At 41.6% G+C, this 21,364-nt stretch overlaps 1 protein-coding gene and 1 long non-coding RNA gene across 5 annotated transcripts in view; one reads left to right on the top strand and one right to left on the bottom strand.

Moving 5' to 3' along the window:
• rnf220a (ring finger protein 220a) overlaps positions 1-21,364 on the bottom strand; it is a 191,710-nt gene that overhangs the window by 48,545 nt on the left and 121,801 nt on the right. For all 4 annotated transcript variants that reach the window (XM_086202838.1, XM_086202840.1, XM_086202837.1 and 1 more), the window contains one exon: positions 3,493-3,622. In XM_086202838.1, coding sequence (XP_086058964.1) covers positions 3,493-3,622 — 130 coding nt within the window. The remainder of the gene's footprint in view (positions 1-3,492; positions 3,623-21,364) is intronic.
• On the top strand, positions 4,513-13,876 carry LOC147261009 (uncharacterized). Its single transcript, XR_015115672.1, has 4 exons — positions 4,513-4,687; positions 6,406-6,450; positions 7,902-7,990; positions 12,232-13,876. It is a non-coding gene; the product is annotated as an uncharacterized LOC147261009 (long non-coding RNA).

The following is a 21,364-nucleotide window of genomic DNA, read 5'->3' as shown; positions in this document are numbered from 1 at the left end:
CACAGTGTTGGATCCGGTGTGAAGCCAGTCTTAAGAGGTTGTGGTCTTTTCACATGTTTTCTAAACACTCTGCACTTCAGGCAAAAGGATTCTGGAGTATTTGAATGCTGCAAAAAATGAATCTGTTGTATATATATATATATGTATATATATATATATATATATATATATATATATATATATGTATGTATATATATATATATATATATATATATATATATATATATATATATATATATATATATATATATATATATATATCCTTTACCTAGTAGATGAGAGGAGAGAGGAAAAAAGTGGGTGGGAGAGTCTAAGCCTTTCATTGGTGGGAGTTGGGGGATTGGATGGAAGGGAGACTGGAGGGGTGCCTCTAGGCTCAACATACTGATTGCTTTTTGCCTGTCTGAGTCCTCTGCCAGAGAAGTGGAGGCTCACTCAAATGAAGGCAAATTGATCATGCAGGAGGGGGAAAGAAAGACGGAGAGGGGTAGGGGTAAGAAGAGGAGGAGGAGGGATGAGGGCTATGTAGATTACTTTGCCCCCGTGAGACACCTGAGGTGTACAGGGCATGATAGATTTCCATTTGCTCAACTGTGTGTGATTTCCATGTCCATACATGAGAGGCTGTGGCCCATGAAGAAGCAAAGAGAGCTCACTGTCACAAGAGAGGACATGCTGGCAGTTGTAATCATACACACACAGACGCACACACATAAAGATTTGCATGTGTGCACTCTCACTCACACACCCACACAAACGTGCATGCATGCACGCACACACACATGCACACAGACACACACAATCAGCAGGAACAGAAGAGAGAACATATAGGAATCAAACAGAAACACAAAGAAGAACCGATACTGCAAAGGACATGGCACAGACACACGCACACATACATACATGCATAGAAACACACACACAAACGCACATGTTCGTTTCCATACACACAGCTCTTTCATTCAGCGAGCTCTGGTCACCATTAAAGAAAGATTTACTACAAATTGGACCAAATTCCCACTGTCACTTTCAATGATGGCTGCTACCATGCAGAGAGCCAGAGAGAAGGAGGGATGTGTGTGTGTGTGTGTGTGTGTGTGTGTGTGTGTGTGTGTGATATAGAATGAGGTTAATTCTGTGATATAACAGACACACACATGCACATTAATTCAACACTCTGTCCTTGCTCTAATTCCATCCCGCATTTCCTAGAAAACAAACAATCATAAACAGTCACATTTTGTGTTTTGTGTTTTTGCCTTCCTGTGTGTATGTGTGTGTGTGTGTGTGTGTGTGTGTGTGTGTGTGTGTGTGTGTGTGTGTGTGTGTATGTGTGTGTGTGTGTGCGTGTGTGAAAATTTCTGGAAATGTGTTTGGTGTGTGTATGGTGGTATTTAATGGCAGGTAGGTAAATCAGCCAGCAGTGAAGTTAAACACCATCTCATCTCACCCTGGGATGACGCTATTTCCTTAAATAACCATGAGAAGAGAGAGAGAGACAGAGGGAGGGAGAGAGAGAGAGAGAGAGAGAGCGAGAGTGTGTGTGTGAGTGTGAGTGTGTATCTAAGTATTTCAGACCCCTAGAGGGAAGGGCAGACTACTAACCTTTATTAATTATTGAAACACGTACACATCTCACCATATCACAAAATGATAGATGGATCTGCCTCACTTATTTAATTCTCTTCTATTTTATTGTTTTCTATTTTATTTGGCCTCCATCTTGACCTTGCACACAGCTCTCGTCACAATATCCACACATTTTTTTCCCTCCAAAGCTTTCAGCTTATGAGAGCTGTAGATAGGAGGCATTATTTTTTAGGTTTTTCAGTGTCCCATTTTGGTTTGTGTGATATCTCAGTCATGCCTTACTGTATTGCTTCAAAGTGGCTCAAATGACCAACTGAACTAAAGGATGAATGTCAAAGAATTTGTTGATTGAAGGTGACTGTCACCTCATAAAAAAAAAAAAAACCTCTGGAAAATCACTGGAAAATCTGTCAAAATTTGCTACAAACTTCCTATTGGAAGATTAACTGTAAAGATTTTGGTGGCTGAATGTGAAGATCATCTCGACAGGCAGGATACAGGCACTAAAAGAGGAAAAGAAAGGACGATAGAACAGATAACATGAACACAGAAAAGAAGAACAGCAATGAGGAATTGGGCTGAGAAGGATGTAGACGTGGACAGGAGGGAGGAGGGGTGTCGAAGGTGTAAACGGGGGTAAATGAAGTGTGATATCCACGTGGGGTGACACTATCTGTTGCCCTGTTTCACAGGGTTAATGGGGACTATCATAAAGCCGGGCTGCTTAGGTGGACACTGGGTCATGTGCAAACATACACACCAGTCATCTGCACACAAACACACAGCCAGACACGCGGTCAAGGTGAAATATAGATCCTAATGGCTGTGTCCCATCGTTAAAAGAGCTTGGAGTTGATTTATCCACCGTAAGGCAGCTCGTGCAACTGTCTTGGGAAGAAGAGGGCAGCAGGGAACTCGAGGTCAGAGGTTTGAATCCGAATCCCAGAAGGAAACACTTAGCATTACTTTGACAGCATATGCCTCGGCCTTTTATGCAGATTTATGGCAGCAAATTTTTTTTTCTTAGAATAGCAGTAAGCAAGCTTGACATATGGGCTGAGGTAGAGCTCAGCCTTTTAGACATAACAAATATTTACATAAGCAGTAAAACTGCCCTATGTCTGCTGGCCTTTTCTGGTAATACCCAACTAATTTCATACAGCTCAAGCAAATCAAAGCTGATAAAGTCACATTGACTTCTTTTGATGTCAGGTTTTTTTGGGGGGGGGATTCTAAAAATACATTATCATCATCATCATCATCATCATCATCATCATCATCATCATCATCATCATCATTTTACTGCATTCATGATAAAGATAAAAATTGAAGTGTTCAGCATCTCTAAGACTGAAAATGGAAAAAAGGACCCAGTCTTAGTCAACTGTAAAAATAAAAATAAATGAAGCCTTCCAGTCAATCCCAAACGACTCTTTATTTCATCTTGTCACCAGTCCTGTGTTTGTTTGTTTTTTCCTTGTTGAATTAAGGTAATTAGTAGGACAGGACATGAAATGCTGCAGCCATTGCACAAGCTATCATCCCCAAAGCATAGGGTGACTGAAGCAAGCTGCTTTATCTATGTTGACACATACTGACTTTCAAAGGATACAAAAAGTAAAAAGGAAACTTCTTAATTGGAAGGCATGGTGGCTAGCGCAAGTCCATCTCTAATCCTTCCCACTGTGTCTTTTGTGTCAAGCTTGGCTAGTCATGTTCATGCTATTCTGCAAACAGTGCCACTTCTAATCATGCTAGGCTTTTCACATCAGCAAATGTTATGCATGTGCATCATTGAGGTAAATTGAGTAAAATCAATTTTGGTTTGATTTGGGCACTGTTGGCACGAGTTGATATATGTATAGTGTACATGTGTGAAAAGGAAACATCATGAAGGCCTACCTGAGGCATATGGTGGCTAGCCTCTCTATCTCAGTCTCCATGTGTTCTTGTAGCTCTCCGGGCCTGAGCAGCACCTGGCAGATGGGACAGACTGGAGCCTGGCTGTCATACAAGGACATCTTCTTTTTACCTGGAGACAACAGATATGGAGTAGAACAAAGACAGGAAGCATTAGGTGTGTGTGTGTGTGTGTGTGTGTGTGTGTGTGTGTGTGTGTGTGTGTGTGTGTGTGTGTGTGTGCGTGCGTGCGTGTGTGTGTGTTTTTGTTGTTCTAAAACAGTTGACCACATCAGCTAATTTTGACTGATAAATCAGGTATATCAGATAATATAAGTTGATTAGCCATTAGTATTAGCCAGGCCCCAGCTGATACCAACATGTCAGGGACTGGCATATATCTGTCAATGACATCAGCCAGCCAATTAATCCGTCGAGCCCTACAAAAATCAAACGCATCACAGCTGTATACATTTTAATACATCCTGCATTACTCAGAAAGCAGACTATAGTGTTTTCTGACTTCCATTGTGTCATTTTCGTCTCAGGTCAAAGCAGAGGAGGTGGGATTTAAAGAAGTGACAGCCATGGATGAGATAATGCTGTATAGAGTCTGCCAACACTACCTCACTTCATTGTCCTTGATCAGCAGGGCACAGGGTGGAGCCCAACTGTATGTGTGTGTGTGAGTGTGTGTATGCGTGTGTGTTTGTGTGCGTGTGTGTCATTATTTGAACAGTTTATGAGAACCATGTTTGTGCATTGTGCATGAGTCCATTCAAGTTAGCCTGAGAGGCTAAAAATATCACCTATTGTAATCAATGCTTAATGTTGGAGGATGTTTCCTGATTTCCTGTATTTAGCCAATCAAATAGGCTTTCTTAGTCCAAGAACAATAAGCTCCTCCTCAGTCAGGACATCCTGTTAAGACAGCTTGTCACCACGGTAACAAGAGGATCAGGTAGAGGGACTGTCTTATCATTCTCGTTGTTTGGGTTTCTCACATGCACACACACACACACACACACACACACACACACACACACACACACACACACACACACACACTAATATACAACGGCCTCCGGAGGCACATATCCTTGCTCACATATTGGTCCGTTGGAACAACTTCTCACAAGAGGACTCATCAAGAGACAACTAGTGAAGAAGACAAACACACACCTCTGCTACACACAACGTAAGGTCCTTACTCTCTTTCCCAGAGCGTGTGTGCGCATACCACCCTCCCATTCTCTGGCACCACTACTTAACAGAGCCCACAGCACTGGACATGTTAAGTGACTTTGAAAAATAGGTAATCGATTATTCTCTATCTGGTCCTCCCTTTTTCTCTCCCATGCTCTCAACTCTTGTTTTCACACCTATTCCTGCTTTCCTTCCAGTCTCATCCATTTTCTAGTTTTCTGATTCCTACGATCCATTTCTGTTTTGTTCTTTCCTTCTTTCTTTCTGCTGGCTTCTTCTCTGCCTGCTTTTGTCTCCTCCATACACTCCCTTCACTATATTTCCCGTTCTCCCCTCGTTTCTCTGTCTGCCCCCCCCCCTCCCCATTGCTTTGACAAGATAATTTGAGTCATGCAGAAGCTGTCGCTATCCGACACAGCAAACAAAGAATGATCCAATCCTTGTCTGCAGCTGATGGGGCTATTTCTTTTTTGCAAACACACACATAAAGGACATGAACACACACACACACACACACACACACACACACACACACACACAGTATGCACACATATGCACGTATGCACACAAACATTTGTCTATTCTAGATAATTTCTTGACTTTCTTAATGTCACAAAATGTACTTTTTAAAGTGCTCATTTTGCCCAGAGTATGCTTTTGCATTTCAGTATAAGGCACTTTTTATTTAAAATGTGTAATTTTCTTACTGAACATGATTTTTTTTTCTGTATTGGCTATAGATGGATGATAGAGGAATATAAATGCATGGGTGTGACAAGAGAATGGCAGCAATAGAAAAGGCTGAAATGGAAGATTTGTGTGTGTAGTGTGAATTGGTTTGAATTCCATGATCTGAATCTTTTACCAAACACGTCATGCTCTGATGTGATAGTAGAAATACATCATCATCATCTCATCTCTTCTCATTTCGTCTCATCTTATCGAATACAATTCATTATGGTTAAAAAATGAAGAACAAAATACAGTTATGATTACAATGTACTGAATAAAACGCATACAAAAGAGGATGAAATACTAAGGTGCAGCCCTCAAAACTTAGCCTGGATAAAAATCAGACCTATAAACTCATATTCTTTTATTCTGGTTGGTTTTCCATTGCTCTACACTACATGATGTGATTTAATTTGGTTTGCTTCAGTTGCATCTTGATGTATTTTGATTTTGGTTAATAATGTACAGGTGGCACCAGGCAGGCTAATTATGACTCTTCAAATTTAAATTTGAATCAAAAAATGTTTGATTTGGCTTGGACTTACCATTAGAGTTAAAACTTTACAATAAGGTTGTATTACTAAGGGTTAGTTATTTCTTCTTTAACTGTTATTAAGTTTTAGTTAACTGTTGATCATTAGTTAAATAATTAAATATGATTAAGTTAAACTTATTCAGAACTTTTTATATAATTAAGCATTAACTATTTTTTTTATTAATTTACACTTATCATAAACTGTTATCAAACTATTCTATATTTTAATTTAAACAATGGAGACTCATGCATAAAACCAAAGAAAAGTTAAGCACCTAAAATCATAGGTTTGCAACACAAATGACTGAGCAAAAGTCCGAAGACAAACTTTTCTTTAATCATATTTTTTCTTTCTTTTCCAGCTGACATGTTTGCTGTCACGGTTTCTCATCCTTTCTTGTTGTTCTCACCCTCTCTTTTCTTTTTCACCATTTATTTTTCAGTCCCTCTGTCAAATGTTCCCCGAGGGACGTGAATAATGGGGGGAGGTGAGTGAACAGATAAATCCAGGGGAGGAGAAGAAGAGGAAAGAGGAAGGTAGAGTGGGGGTGTTGTTGATGTGACGTGATGTCGCACACCAGTCTTGTCAGTGCCTTAAAGATGATTAATGTTTGGGCAACATGTGCACACACACAGACACACACACACACACACACACACACACACACACACACACACACACACAAACACACACATCTATCCTTTTTAGGACATTACAATGGGTTTCATTCAAATGGAAAGCCCAAAATCCTAATCTTAATCCTAACCCTCACCAATTGATGCCTAACCCTGATCTTAATCGCAGTGGTTTCAGGACTTGTCCTTGGTCTCCATGAGAACTTAGGGGTCCTACTATGGTTTGTGTTTATACCAGAAAAGATCTCTACAGTCACAAAAATGTAGTACACATACACATACATGCATTTATTTGATTATCACATGTCCTGGTCTGGACCACACACACACACACACACACACACACACACACACACACACACACACACACACACACACATATACACTCCAGGATGCGTTTAATCTTGGGGAGCACAGAGAAGGCACCAGCCTCAGAAAGTGGATGAAGAGAGCAATGAAGAGAAGAAAGGGAGGAAGATGAGTGGTGATGAGAATGGAGGTAGAGAAGAGGGCCAGACAATAACAAGGAAATAGGCCTGACAGGACTTTTTAGCATTGAGATTCCTCAGTGAAATGCTGGTTGGCGGAGCAAGGAAGAATGGATGGATGGAAGAGAGGGGAGAGGAGAAGCGCATCTCTCTGACAGCTGTGATGGAGTGCAGGCCCGATCCCCCTTAATGTGCCAAGATGGATTGTTTCATCTCTCTTTTCCTTCAATTCTCTGTTCTACTCTCAATTCGTCCAAATGTCTTGAACCTCTCTATATTTCTCACTCCCTCCATCTCACCCTTTTGTTTCTCTTTCTCTATCGAACCCAACCTATCCCTTTATCGTTTTCTTCATTTGTTTCTCACTCCACAATTCCCAATTTTACATCACATGGTCCACTTAATTGTGGTCACTGGTTTTGTTCATATCACAAAACAATGAATGCCAATATATGGGAGCATGTCTAACTTCTTTCTTTATCATTAGATGGAGACCAAAATTACACAGTTATGTTCTCATGTGACAAACAGCAGCTATAATATATAGTAAGAGTGTGTTCTATAATGGAACCTAGGGGACACAGGAAGTGATATTTGCACCACAGTGCATACACTAATTTGTTCCTTCAGCACCACACTCAGGGGGTGAAGGCCTGCTCATCACTGATCGCGGCTTTAATTAGGGCCACAGCGCAAAAGTACTAGGGGAAGACAAGTACACCATGCTGGAAATATTCTCTCTCTGAATGCTCTCTGGTTTCAAAATTGCCCATTTTTTTCCTTCATGCATTTTTCCTTTCATCTGTCCCTTTTAGGCGGCACGGTGGAGCAGTGGTCAGCACTGTCGCCTCAAAGCAAGAAGCTTTTGGTTTTGAGCCCCGGCTGCAGCACAGGGTCTTTCTGGGTGAGTCTCCATGTTCTCCCTGTTCCTGCTGGGTTCTCTCTGGTACTCCAGCTTCCTCCACAGTACAAAGACATCAAGAGGGGACCAGGTTAATCCAGACTCTAAATTGACCGTAGGTGTGGCTGTGAGTGTGAATGGTTGTCTGTCTCTATGTGATGGCCCTGCCATGGACTGGCGACCTGTCCAGGGTGAACCCCTCCTCTCACCCAAAAGCCGCTGGGATAGGCTCCAGCCCCCCCACAACCCTTAACAGGATAAGCAGAAGAAAATGAATGAATGAATAGATGGATGGATGGATCTGTCCCTATTAAAACCCAATAGGTAGTAAGTCTTCACCTTCAGCCACAAACTTGGCTTGCTTGTTTCGTATAAGTGCAGTGCAGTACATAGACATGGCCATAAAGTGCTACTATTATACTGAAAGGTCTGCTGGAAACCCTAAAAGAAGTATTGCAAGACATCTGAAACCTCTTCTCAGGGTCCTCATTACCCCAGACAAAAGGTAAGGTAAAAGTGCAAGTCATCTATAGTTGATTTAATGAGGTCTGAAAGGAGCAACTGACAACATCACACGACAGGCATTGAGCATCACAGACACTCTTAATGATCATTATTTTAGATGGATAATGAGAGGAGTTGAACTCATCTAGAACTAAACAGGCAATTACAGAGCCCAGATGGTGAGGCGGTGCGAGCTGCAATGCATGGGAGAGTGACACGTAAAATCAGAAATCTACACCTTTCACTTTCCTCCCTTCCAGCCGTTGCAGTCAATGCATAATTTACACCAAATTTGAAGGAATTCGTTCCAGGCATTACTGAGATTTTTTTTGGGGGCCAATAACATGGGTTTTGTGCAGGCACAATGACCTTGACCTTAGATCTTTCACCAGGAAAATCAAATCAGTTAATTTAATGATTTTCGAGTTTTTCGAGGATCTCTTGAGGTATCACACTGAGTAGATATGGATGTGCAAACAGAAGAACAATGTAATGCTTCCAGCCCCCGCTGCCGAAGTGTGCAGCTATACAAATCTGACTTATGTATCATTAGCTCCAAATGGGTTAATCGTGCCAGTCATGAAACGTATACACTTACAGTGTTTATCCATCTTTTTTTAGTTTGTCTCCTCTACTGCACAAACACCTCTTCTCTCTCTCTCTCTCTCTCTCTCTCTCTCTCTCTCTTTCTCTTGCCTCCCTACATTGCTTTGGTTCAGATGAAGTGGGAATCAATACATGCAAGATAGCGCCGGCTCCCAGTCACAGACTACAATGGGCTGAGGTAAAAGGCCACCTCCAGAGAGGACAGGGATTGTCAGCTCGATACTCACCCTCAAAGGGACCAGAGATAAAAAACCATTTGGGGTGCCCTCATGGCTCAATGGGCTAAGAGGCAAACCATGTACTCACAACACTGTTGGTCCAAATCCTATTTAATGACCTGTATTGTGTGTCATCCCTTCGCTTTTATCTCGCCTATCATTCATGTCTCACAGGAAACAGAAGTGGGCTGTGCACTAGACTGTTCTTGAAAAAAAAAATTACATTGTTGAATCAATAGTGCATTATTGAATATTCACTCAGAACATTGCTTTAAATGTGTTCTCTGCTTGCAGTTGGACATTTACAAAGTAAAAAAGAAAGCCTTCTGACTTGCCTTTCGGTCGTTTATATATTCAGCCTCTGACTGAATGAAGTTGTAAATTCTACACACAATCAGCTAATGAGCACTGAGCATGTAAAGTCGATTTAAGCACAACAATAAGAGTCAGAAAAGGGGAGGGCCAGATTTATGGGTTGGCACATGTACAGTATGTACACACATTTCCCCCGAACACACTGGCAGAACACACAAGCACGTTTTTCAAATGGAATTACAGAGTGTCTACATGTCGAGGCTGTTCTGTCCTTGAACAACTGTCTTCTCCTTGTGTGTGTGTGTGTGTGTAAACACACACAATTCCATTCCCCCTCCTTGTTGTTCCCCTAAATGAGTTTTCTGACATGCATCAAGTGTTTATGCTCACTACCCCTCTTTTCTCGCCTTCTTCCTCCTCCTCCTCTTTTTTCTTCCTCCCTTCATCGCTTGCCCGGCCCGTTAGCTATAACACCCGCCAACATTGGTAAACAAGGAAATCTCTCAGCCGCAGCCCGGCATGTAACCGAATTACCGTGCCCGATAACCTCTTCAAATAATGTGCGATAAGAGGAATTTGATTTGATTCACAGAAAAGGGAAAATAGGGGCACTTCTGGCCCCTCATCTCTTCCTTTTTTCTATCCTTGCTTTCATCTTTATTTCTTTCTTTCAATTTTCTCTCTCCTTCACCCAGCCATTTTCTCCTCGTCTTCTTTTCAGTTAGCCTTAGGCTTGGGGCCTCCTCCGCATCTTGTCTCATTCCCCCTCATTCCCTCTCTTCAGAATGACACTGCCTTGCATCCACAATCAAATAAATCCCGTGGCGGTGTCAGCCTTCATTTCGGCTCTCCCCTCTCTTCTCCCTGACCAAGAGGGGGTGAGGTGAGAGGCCCCCGTAAAGTCATCATCTCCATAATGGCAAATATGAGCACTAAAGCCCAAAACCTGGCGCGTATTAATACAAATGGGGGACTTGCAAGGTGTGTGTCTGTCTCCTTGTGAGTGGATATGTTTTTTTCTTAAGTGAGCTGTGATTTAAGCAGGCTAGACACTAGGCTGATTGTTGCCTTTTGTGTGTGTGTGTGTGTGTGTGTGTGTGTGTGTGTGTGTGTGTGTGTGTGTGTAATATAGAAGGGGCAGTGCTCATTCAGAGGACATTTGATGAAATGGAACGGGGGTCAACTTCAGTTTGCCACCCAAGCTGCGTTGTACTACGTTGTGTGTGTGTGTGTGTGTGTGTGTGTGTGTGCGCGCGCTTCCAGTGTCTCCTTTTATATGCTGCTATAGTGTGAGTGTGCTTGCATGTTGTCACTTCTTGACAGTGATGCATGGCACTTTTAAATAGCACTCCTCCACGCCCTGCTCCAAACTCATCACTGGGCTCTTTCTCTATCCCTCCCTCCCTCACCTCACTCCCAGGGGTTGTCACTTTTAGAATAGCAAATGAAATGTTGGCACAGAGGAGAGGAGGGATCAAGAGATGGCCAGCTCAAGGGATCGAGAGGGGAAAGGTGTGTGTCGGTGCAGAAGTGTGAATCTGTTTAAGCCAAGGGAATCAAAAATATTTCTTTCTGTAGAAATATGCATGTTGCACTGCAAGGGGGAGAGTAAAATGTAAATGGGAAAAATGCAAAAAAAAGGGATTTGACATGGATGAGGTAAAATGGAGGGACACCCTACATGTCACCTCCTGCTCAGGCTGGGAGCAGCTGACGACATGGAAGCTGCTCCGTTGTTCTGTTACTGGGAAACTAAAATTTCAAATAAATGAGAATAACAATTTAGGAATTTAGGAAAAGAAAAGATCTTCGTGTCATAAATCATCAGCTGCCTGGTTCACTGATAAATGGTACGATGATGATCAGTGTGCAGGTGTGTGTGTTCAAGTGTGTATCAGCATGTGTAATGTGGGTTCTTACCCCTGAGACCTTCCTGCGCGTGCTCCTCTGACAGCGGTGGGATGCTAGTGAGGTTATCTCCAACCACTGACAGCTGTTTATTCAATCAATCACTTTGTCAGTGTGTGTGTGTGTGGGGATGTGTGTGTGTGTGTGTGTGTGTGAATGGCATGGGAGACAGAAGTAAATTAATGGAGCATTAACCAAGCACTGACCCACAGAGAAGAGGCACAACCAGCACCCATAAGCCAAATCTCAATCCAGAACCGTACTCAAAACACAAACATTAGCAGGCACCCACAAGCTCGCCTCACACACTCACACACCCGCACACTGACAGGACTGTGCTCCTTCAAAAGAAATGTGGGCAGGTAACTAGAAAAAAACAGGGGCTTTAAACACTTTAAAATGAATAATTAATCAGCATGATTAATCATTAATAATGGATTATATTGTTCATGTACACTGTACATATTAAATATTTAAAGCAGACAAATTGAAATGATAATTACAATGATCATGCCTGTTGAGTAGGCTTTTTTAAAAAAAAGAGATTTTACCTCTTATTGTGAAATCTGCTGTCATTTAAATATGTTTTTTATATTTATAAAACTTGATGTTATAAATCAAAAATGAAAGAGCTGATTTTACTTCCGTTGACCTTTGCTCTCTCTGTCTCTTTCTCTCTCTTGCTGCTGACAGTCAACATTTCATCCGTCCTTCCTCAGCGATGTGGAGGAGGAAGGGATACCTAACAGAGAAGTGAGTGGGCGTGAGGCCTGTCGGTGCTCATTTCCATTTCAAAGAGCCTCATCACCGTCAGGACTGTGTCAGTGGCAAACGGGGACATCAGCAAGTTGGACATAAAGAAGTCCTGACTCAGCCTTTCTCACTACACATACAAACAATTTGTTTGCGTGTTAAAAAAAAAAAAACGAGCACAAAGATGTCAACATCATCTTTCAACCCTTTGTAAAAATAGCCAGACATTGAATAGGTAGGTTTAAGTCAAACACAGTTTTTTTTTTTACCAATTATTTGAATGACCATCATTTTTTTTAAAGTCCTAAAAAGAATCAAATTTTGTAGTGAGTTAGAATGTAAACCCTCCATCTTCCTTCTTGGTGAGCTTTTTTATTGTGCGCAATGACAACATCTGCTATTCTCCACACACATAGACCCACATGAGTGCTCTGTGTTATTCATCTTTCTCTCCTCATTTCACCTCCTTTTCTTTTTACTTTGATCGTTCTTTCTCATGTTTTTTCTCCTCTGATTCTTCCTGTTCTCTCTCTCTTCCCTTCCCTTGCTGCCTCTCATTATCCATCTCTCCCTGCAGCTTTCATATGGTCTAGCAGCTGAATTAATTACCAAAGCCAATTAATGTTAGATTGGCTGATGTTTTAACTAATTAGCTTTAATGAGGGTGCCGTGGCTGCCTGCTCCGTGTTAATTGAATCCTAACAGCAGTGGAGGAGGGAATGGGAGGGATCAATGGAGAGGTAGATGGATGGATGGAGGCATGAGCACACTGATGCACAAGTTAGTGATAATATTTAGAGCACATCGCCTAACATCCTCAATGCAGTTTCTTCAGGTTTATGATTGGACTTTAGCACAATACACCTTGTGTCTCCATAACTGTGTTTGTTCCCCTGATTCAAAGGTTTGCTGCTACCTTCGGATAGAAGCTCTCATCCTCCCCACCAGGAAAGTATTTGTTATTGCAAACCGTGCGGAGCAAAGAGGAGCAGCAGATTAAAATCTTAGATCAATGTCATGCTGTCCTCTTGGTGTCGGATTACCTACATGCGTTACCCCAACTTCATTTTCCCCCGCCCTGTAATCTCTGGATCATTTGAGATGAGATGTGAAATGTATGAATAGATATGAAAGGACCAAGAGGATGAACTTAAATTTCACCTTATACTATCTAAAAGGATTCCTTTATTGAATACATTCATTTGTCTTATGTGCACTTTACCTGCGTCCAAATCTACAATCCTCAATATGCAGCTTTTGTAATTGATGTTTCTAAAGAAATGAACAGAACAGAACAAAGAAAATATTATGATCATTATATAATATTAATATTAACTGCCAGCAGGTGGGATATTGTGCAACTTTTATGTGACTTTTATACATACATGTATATCGTATTTTCATTCAGAACTGTTCAGATTTTGGTGTCCAATGACTGAGAATAATTTCAAGCCCACATTTGGAAGCATTCAGCTGCAAAAACAAATTCTCAAATTCTAGTTAACCAAAACACAAACAATTAAATAAACAGATTTTAATGGATTGAGCACAAGGTGTCACCTTGCATAAAGTTCTGATGTTATTCTATTCATGCCCCCCCCCCCCCCAAACCCTCCACGTCTCCCCCCCATCTGGTTGATTGAAAGGCCCAATACCGATAGATTGTCTGAGGTGGCTATAAAAATCTGCATGGCCGTGTAAAAGGCTTAATGATTTTAAAGTTACAAGAGAAAAGAGCCTGCAGTTTGTCTCATCCATCAAGTCTAGCACCGGCGCCTTCGCCAAATGGCCCTGCCACCTAACCTGTCTCTCAGCAATGCGGGGCCAAACACACCCTCCCTCTCCGTCTCTCTGACACATTTTGTCTGTCGTCGACTAGATTATTTAATTATTTTTCACTCTATGTGCCCAGTCTGTGTCAACTTTTCTGTGTTTTGTCGGTTTAGAGCTTCACCTTTTTTTGACCTCTAATTGGCCAGAGGGAGTTGAGAAATGGGAAGTGAGTTTGATTTTCCAAGCTTACTTTTGAAAATTTCCTCCAAGTATCTGAAGAGGGAAAACACTGGAAGCTGGACAAATTCATCAAACTCAAGGTATATAATATCACAATTAATGTTTCAACTTTAGCAGAGCTCTTCAGATCCATTGTGAGAGAATATGTCTGCTCTCTGTAAGAGCCCTTCCCTGACCAACTTCAGCATCTCACAACACATAGTAACCCCTGGTGCAGAAAGAACAAGTGCAGTCAGTAAATGAAGGGGGGAGGTAATAAAATGAGTAAATGCTATGTTGAAGGTACACACTTTTATGACACTACAGATCCTTTTTTATAAACTGAAAAATAAATATATTGATACAATTATGAGAGTGTTTCAGGTGGAAGGTGAGTAAGGTACTTGTGGTACATACGATGTCATTCAAGACATGCCTGTGGAATTCAGGTAGCCTCTCCATTCAGACCATGTGAATCAACCCAAACTGAATGAATTGCATTACCCCCTAACCTCTTCAGCCTAAAGTTAAAGTAGCAAAATCATTTTCTAGTGTGGAAATGAATAAGAAATCATATAAAAAAGCTCTGAACTGCCTTTCCCACAGCTTCCCCAATATTTGAGCCTTCCTTGTGAGGAATACACAAATTCACATTAATATCCTCACACACGGCGGCACAGTGGTGCAGTAGTTAGTACTGCGCTTCACAGCAAGAAGGTTCCAGGTTGAAGCCCAGGGTCTTTCTGGGTGGAGTCTGCATGTTCTCCCTGTTCCTGCTGGGTTCTCTCTGCTACTCCAGCTTCCTCCACAGTCCAAAGACATCAAGAGGGGACCAGGTTAATCCAGACTCTAAATTGAACGTAGGTGTGGCTGTGAGTGGTTGTCTGTCTCTATATGTTGGCCCTGAGATGGACTGGTGACCTGTCCAGGGTGAACCCCACCTCTTGCCCGAAAGCCGCTGGGATAGGCTCCAGCCCCCGCGACCCTTAACAGGAGGAATCGTCACACACACTTGTCCTTCGAGAGATGTGATCATGATGAGGACAGCAGAAAGGATCTTTCGGAGGGATCCTCCTTGATATCATGCACACATGGCCTTTGTAAATGTAACCATCATAACTAAATACCTGACCCTAACCATAACCAGAACCTAATTTTAACATTAACCTTAAAAACAAGTTTTAGGTGCTATTTGTGTAAAAAAGGGAAGACTCTGATAGGTTCTGACTCAACCTGTTTATTCAAGTAAATGTTAAGTACAGGCTCTTACATTTACTGATTGAGTAATTTTTCTACTCCGTCTGCAGGGTTTGGCTGGTTCACTTTCATCCATGTCTTTGCTCATGTCACTGCTTCTCTCCCAACACACCACTGACATCACAATGTTCACGACACCACAGTAGATACAATTTCTCAACTTGACCATGGAGATTGTCATACCTGTCTTCATTTAAACGTGTGAATATGGTGAGCTTCTTAACATTTCTCCTCCTTCTTTTAAGTGTTTTGGCAAGTGGCAACTAATGTTTATGTGCATTAATGCCACCTTAAAAAATGTTGATGTTTCTTTCATTACATCTTTTTCATTGTTTGTGATCTGTCCTGCATCATGACTGAGGCTGTTTTAAAATTGTAAGGACCATAAAATACATGTATTTGTGTTTAAAGTGTTGGGAATACATTTAAAAAAAAAAAAATCTGTTTGAAAAATAGATAGTCAGGTAAAGTACAGATACCTAAAAAATCTGTTTAAGTACAGTCACAAAGAATTTGGGCTTCATTCCTTCCCATCCCTGGGCGCGGTTTTATTTCCACATAATTTGAGAGATTACTCGTGTATGTTGCCTGTAATCAATCCAAAATATCGCGGGTAAAAACTTTGCAAACTCAAATGATGTAGGTGTTTATTTGAATACAATACCGATCAGTCCATTTGTGTTCAGATCCCTGACACCTAAATGCCAGGTAACAGGCCTAAAACCAATTGCCTGCTTTTGTCTCTTGGACTACTGTGCAACTGTGACCATTTACGAGAATCATTGACTCTTCTATTTTACTGTCACCTAGGAAAAAAGAACCCACTGCAGTAAAGCTTTCTTTTCCCTGCCTCTTCTAATTTTCATCTATGGGAAAAGAAGGCCTCTGGAAAGAAAAAAAATATATAAACAAGTCATAACACGCATATCTCACAAAAAATATGGATTATGCACTAAACTGAGGATTTTTTTCTCTGTAATTCCATTCTCCTTCGTATCATTTTTTACAATACTGAGAAGAAACTTGGATTTATAAATGCGATAGGCAACAGTGCAGCATTAAGATTCATGGTTTCTATTAGCGGCACTGATGCCACTTGGCACAATAACAGTTGTAAATGCGCACAGACGTAAAGCCACTGCATCAACAATAGCCAATGTAAATCAGATAAATAGATGAAATTGAACAGTCATTCAAACAGCCCCATTCAACTCGCAAACCTCAGGAGTCTTTTGTAAAGCAGATGCTATGGTAGGTGTGTGTGTGTGTGTGTGTGTGTGTGTGTGTGTGTGTGTGTGTGTGTGTGTGTGTGTGTGTGTGTGTGCGTGTGTGTGTGTGCGTGTGTGTTGTCAAAAACTGAGAAGAACCCATTTCCTCTTGCTGAATCCCTAGCTCTAAATGATGGATTGATATCTCTCTCGTTGTGGATTATATGCGAATATGTGCGTGTGCACTGCCCCTCTCAGCCTCTTGCTGCCTGTCCTCTCAGGCCCTTATCAGCTCTTGTCACAAACAGAGGATAGGGGATAATCCTTCATACAAGGGGAGCAGTCTGGCCTTCCATCTATCTAGCTGTCTGTCTAGATGTCTGCTGTATTACCCATCTCACCGGAGTGTCACCCGAATAGAAATCAAACGGACACAAATCAAACTTCCTGCATTGCAGTAATCTGTGTTGGCCTGACTTAGATGCCAAGTTTGTTGAGAAGGAATCTCACAGATGTCACTTAGTGTAAAGTTTTCAGTGAATATGACTGCTGGGAAGATAAGAGTTTATTGAGGGGGATTCTCTGTTTTCATTGGGTCTCACATGCCCGGGCCTGGAATTAAAAAATGGCAAAAGGTCAAATAGCCATATTTCCATTTTCAAATCTGAGGTTAATCAAAGCAAATTTGAGAAATGATGTGGAATATTTCCATCAAAAGGTTTGGTGTGAATAAACTAAGCTACATAGTGCATGTTTCCAAAAGAGGATGGTGGTATCGACGATGTTATGTGTGGGAAGAAAAAGGTTACAAACCCAGAAGAACGACAGGTTTGCATTTTCAACCATCGGTGACGACTTGGCCTTCTGGAAAATGTTGGGTGTATGACAGAGGGGCCCTCCCACTGTGGGGAGACTCTGATGGTAAAGAACAGTAAAAATGAAAAAAAAAACAAAAACTTTAATATTGTTTCTCAGCTGCCCAATTATACACTTGATTAAACTTTTCCTCCGAGAATTCCCTACATACAGCAGATGATGCAATATCCCATCATCCCCTTGTAAGGTAAGGTCAAGTGCCAAAGTTAATGGCGGAAGGAAAAGTAGGCTGGCATCATAACTGTGGCTTGGAACAACAAATGAAAAAGATTTGAGAACCAAACAAACAAAGGGAGAGCAGAGAAAAAGATGAAAAAAACTGTTTAGATGAGAGGGAAAAATGTGCGACTGTAACAGATGTATTCTCAAAAAAGCGCTGCTGCTGCAGCTAGCAGGGAGAGTAGAGCGACCACAGAGACAGATGAATCGAGGACCAGGAGACAAACAAGAAGACACTGAAGGAGACGAACATGTGGTTGCTGAATCACAAATGGATAGTGGACTTGTTGCATCAGAAACTGATGCGGGCAGCAAAGAGCCATGGAAAGATGATTTAAGCTGCGGGAAACTTAAGGAGGAGCAAGCAGCGGGGCAGCAGGTGCGGTGCCTCCGGAGGACATCCGTGACAACGTTTTCAGCCATCCAGGTTACAAACTCACTGGATTTATTTAAAAAAAAAATAGGTCAGGCCCTAAGGTTTTTGCTGACTTTCTCCTGCACTCAATTAGCATATGAAAGAAGTTCTTCCACATTGAAGCATCATCAGGAGCGTCACAGGTAAATCTAAAAGACGTCTTGCCGATGTCAGTGGAGAAATATGAATAAAGATGAGACGCTTTTTTATTGTAAACTCTGGCTGTACTTTTTATATTCTGGTTAAAGTTTTTCTGTATGGGCTGTGGCTGTGCAGTGATCTTTTCATAGTCGTATGTGCATGTGTGTGCACGTGTATGTGTGTGAAATTTCTAAGACTGATTCACTCAGTGGAGCAAGTTGTAATTGTTCTTATGTACCATGACAGAAGGGCTGATGACAAGGACAAGAACCAACTCAAGCGAGTGTCAAAAGTGTCTGGCAAAATTATTATTATTATTACTTTTTTGCAGTTCCCGTCAACCTTTCCTCATGGGCTACATTAGATCAAAACCATTTAAAAAGAGCAATGTGCCGGATGTAATAGAGGTTTTTTCTTTTTTTTGAATGATGAAGACCCCAGCTCCAGTGCTGGGGGTCACCCTGAGTTATGGCAGCAAATTGGACCAGACAACAAGACATTTTATGATGTCACAATCATTTATAGACCATTCATGTAATAGCATGTTTGTTCTAAAATGAGGTTTTAGAGACCAATAAAAAAAAATAAAAATATATATATATATATATATATATATATATATATATATATATATTTATTTACTTATTTAAAATACCATAAAAGACATTTGAGCAAATTGCATCACTTTTGATTTTAGTCTGAACGACACAACACATGCACACACACAGACACACACACACACACAAACACACACACACAAACAACTTGTCTGTCTGTGTCCCTCATTCCCTGTATGGCAACACTAGTAAAATATATGTATTAAAGAAATTTCTGGGAGTATTAGAGCAGACATATGATAGTTATCTGCTGGACTGAGGTATTGCACACCTGAGGCTATGTCTACCAGGGTGCATGATGGCTGGTGTGTGTGTGTGCAAGATTGCATCACAGAGCAACTGGACATCATTGTGATTGTTATCAATCAGCTATCTCTCTGCACGACAGGACTCTGCCTATCAGTGCTCCCTCGATTCCTCCAACCCCCCTCCTCTCCCCAACATGCCTGATATTATCACAACTTCCAATAGAGGGAGATGTTTCACAACACTTTGCTCTCATGGGGCCTTACCTATTTTTCTGTGGAGGGGAAACATTCCATGAAGTGTAAGTGCACAGCGAAGAGTTATATTCTGTCCTGAAATTATAGCAGACTTTCACAGAAACACAGAGCTGTATTTATTAACACTCTATGTTTTTAAAATGATAAATGAGGGGTTTTTGTTTTTTTGTTTTACATTTTTCATGTACACAAAATTAAAAAATGATTGAAACAAAAAATACACATCAAAGTAAGGCAGTGGTAGATTTCCTTTTCCTGTCTTCCTATCACCACTTTACACATGTTCATTTAGCTCATGAAGTGATTGAATATAGTTACAGCAATGGCAAAATATAGTTTTCTCTTAGATAGGTAGACAGCATGGAGGCTTCTATCTCTCAATACAAACACATGCACACACACACACAAGGTTGAGGGGACAGATCTACAGCTCAGATCAATAGAAAATTAAAGAGACTGAAATGGTTTCTGTTAACATATTAACCTCCCTTCTCTTTTCTTTCTGTTTCTTTCCCATCGTTCCTGTCATCTCTCTCTCTCTCTCTCTCTCTCTCTTGCTCTCTCTCTCCCTCTCTCCCCCTGTCTCTCTCCCTCCTCTAATGGCAGGTGCCAATGATGACCACACTGTCCCCAACAACTTGAGTGTTGGTTTTAGTGGCAGAGTTGAGGTGTGTTCTTTTTTAGTTAAAAAAGGGTGAGAGGAGAGAGTGTGAGATGGTCGGATGAAGGGATGGGTTGAAGGACAGGGTTGGTAATAGCACTGGGGCGACAGGGGCCTCTCTCTCTGGACACACACACACACACACACACACACACACACACACACACACACACACACACACACGCGCACACACCCCGTCTGGGGACTCAAATCTCAGAGCAATTTTCAGGCTGGATGATTGGCAGCTTGATGCGTATTCTTCCCCTACAAGACCGACTGATAACTCCAGCTATCCCATTCCACACCACCATTCCTACCTCTCCTTTTACTCCCACTTTTTTGGGGGGGGTTTCTGTGACTGTCTCAACCACCTCAACCTCCCCCTCCTCCTTCTCTCATCCCTGGTTCTCTCCTTTCCCCCCTCTGTGTCTCTCTCCGGGCCTGTTGTGTGGGGCTATTACAATGACAGAGGCGATAAGGGACATTTATCACATGTGCGGCAGGGTGAGTGAAAGAAAGCCCTCAACAGGTCTTGGGGGAGGAACACACACACACACACACACACACACACACACAGAAACAGACACACACACACACAGTCATGAAAATGTCCACAGCATTGAGACATAGCAACACATACAAATAAACAGGCTGAGGTTGTGTGTGCACACACACACACACACACACACACACGCACACACACTCTCAGAGTGTAACGGGGAATCATTCTCATTTTCCGCATTTCGTATTTTGCAGTTGACTGAGGCCAATTCCCCATAATTCAATACAGTTGAAAAATGAAACCCGCCTAAATCGCTGTAGCGATTTTACAGATCCCTGCTTATCTTCATAATTCATTATTTCCAAACTGTAACAACATTACATTTCATTTGTAATCCTCCGCCTGCCTCAGCCATTTGCCAATTGTTAGATCTTATTGTTTCCTCTCTCCAAGGGGGATGACTGTAGGGGGATGAGTGAGTTATTGGCTGGGCTGCTCCTTTGCTACCCATCTACCTTCTGTCTGTCGGCCTGCCTGTCTGTCTGTTCATCATCCCGCCCGTCTCACTAACTTCACTGGTTGTACAAAGATGGAGCATAAGACCAGAGTTGTTGTCTTCATTGTGGTCAAGTGACAATGAACCTTGTATTTGCAGCCTTATAGTCACACACAAACACACAGG

The sequence above is a fragment of the Aulostomus chinensis genome, chromosome 5 (assembly GCF_037954235.1).
Source record: "Aulostomus chinensis isolate RoL2024-O1b breed Wild chromosome 5, RoL_Achi_v1.0, whole genome shotgun sequence".
NCBI lineage: Eukaryota > Metazoa > Chordata > Actinopteri > Syngnathiformes > Aulostomidae > Aulostomus > Aulostomus chinensis.
Note: the sequence above shows the minus strand (reverse complement) of the source record. Positions and strands in the feature narration are given on the sequence as shown.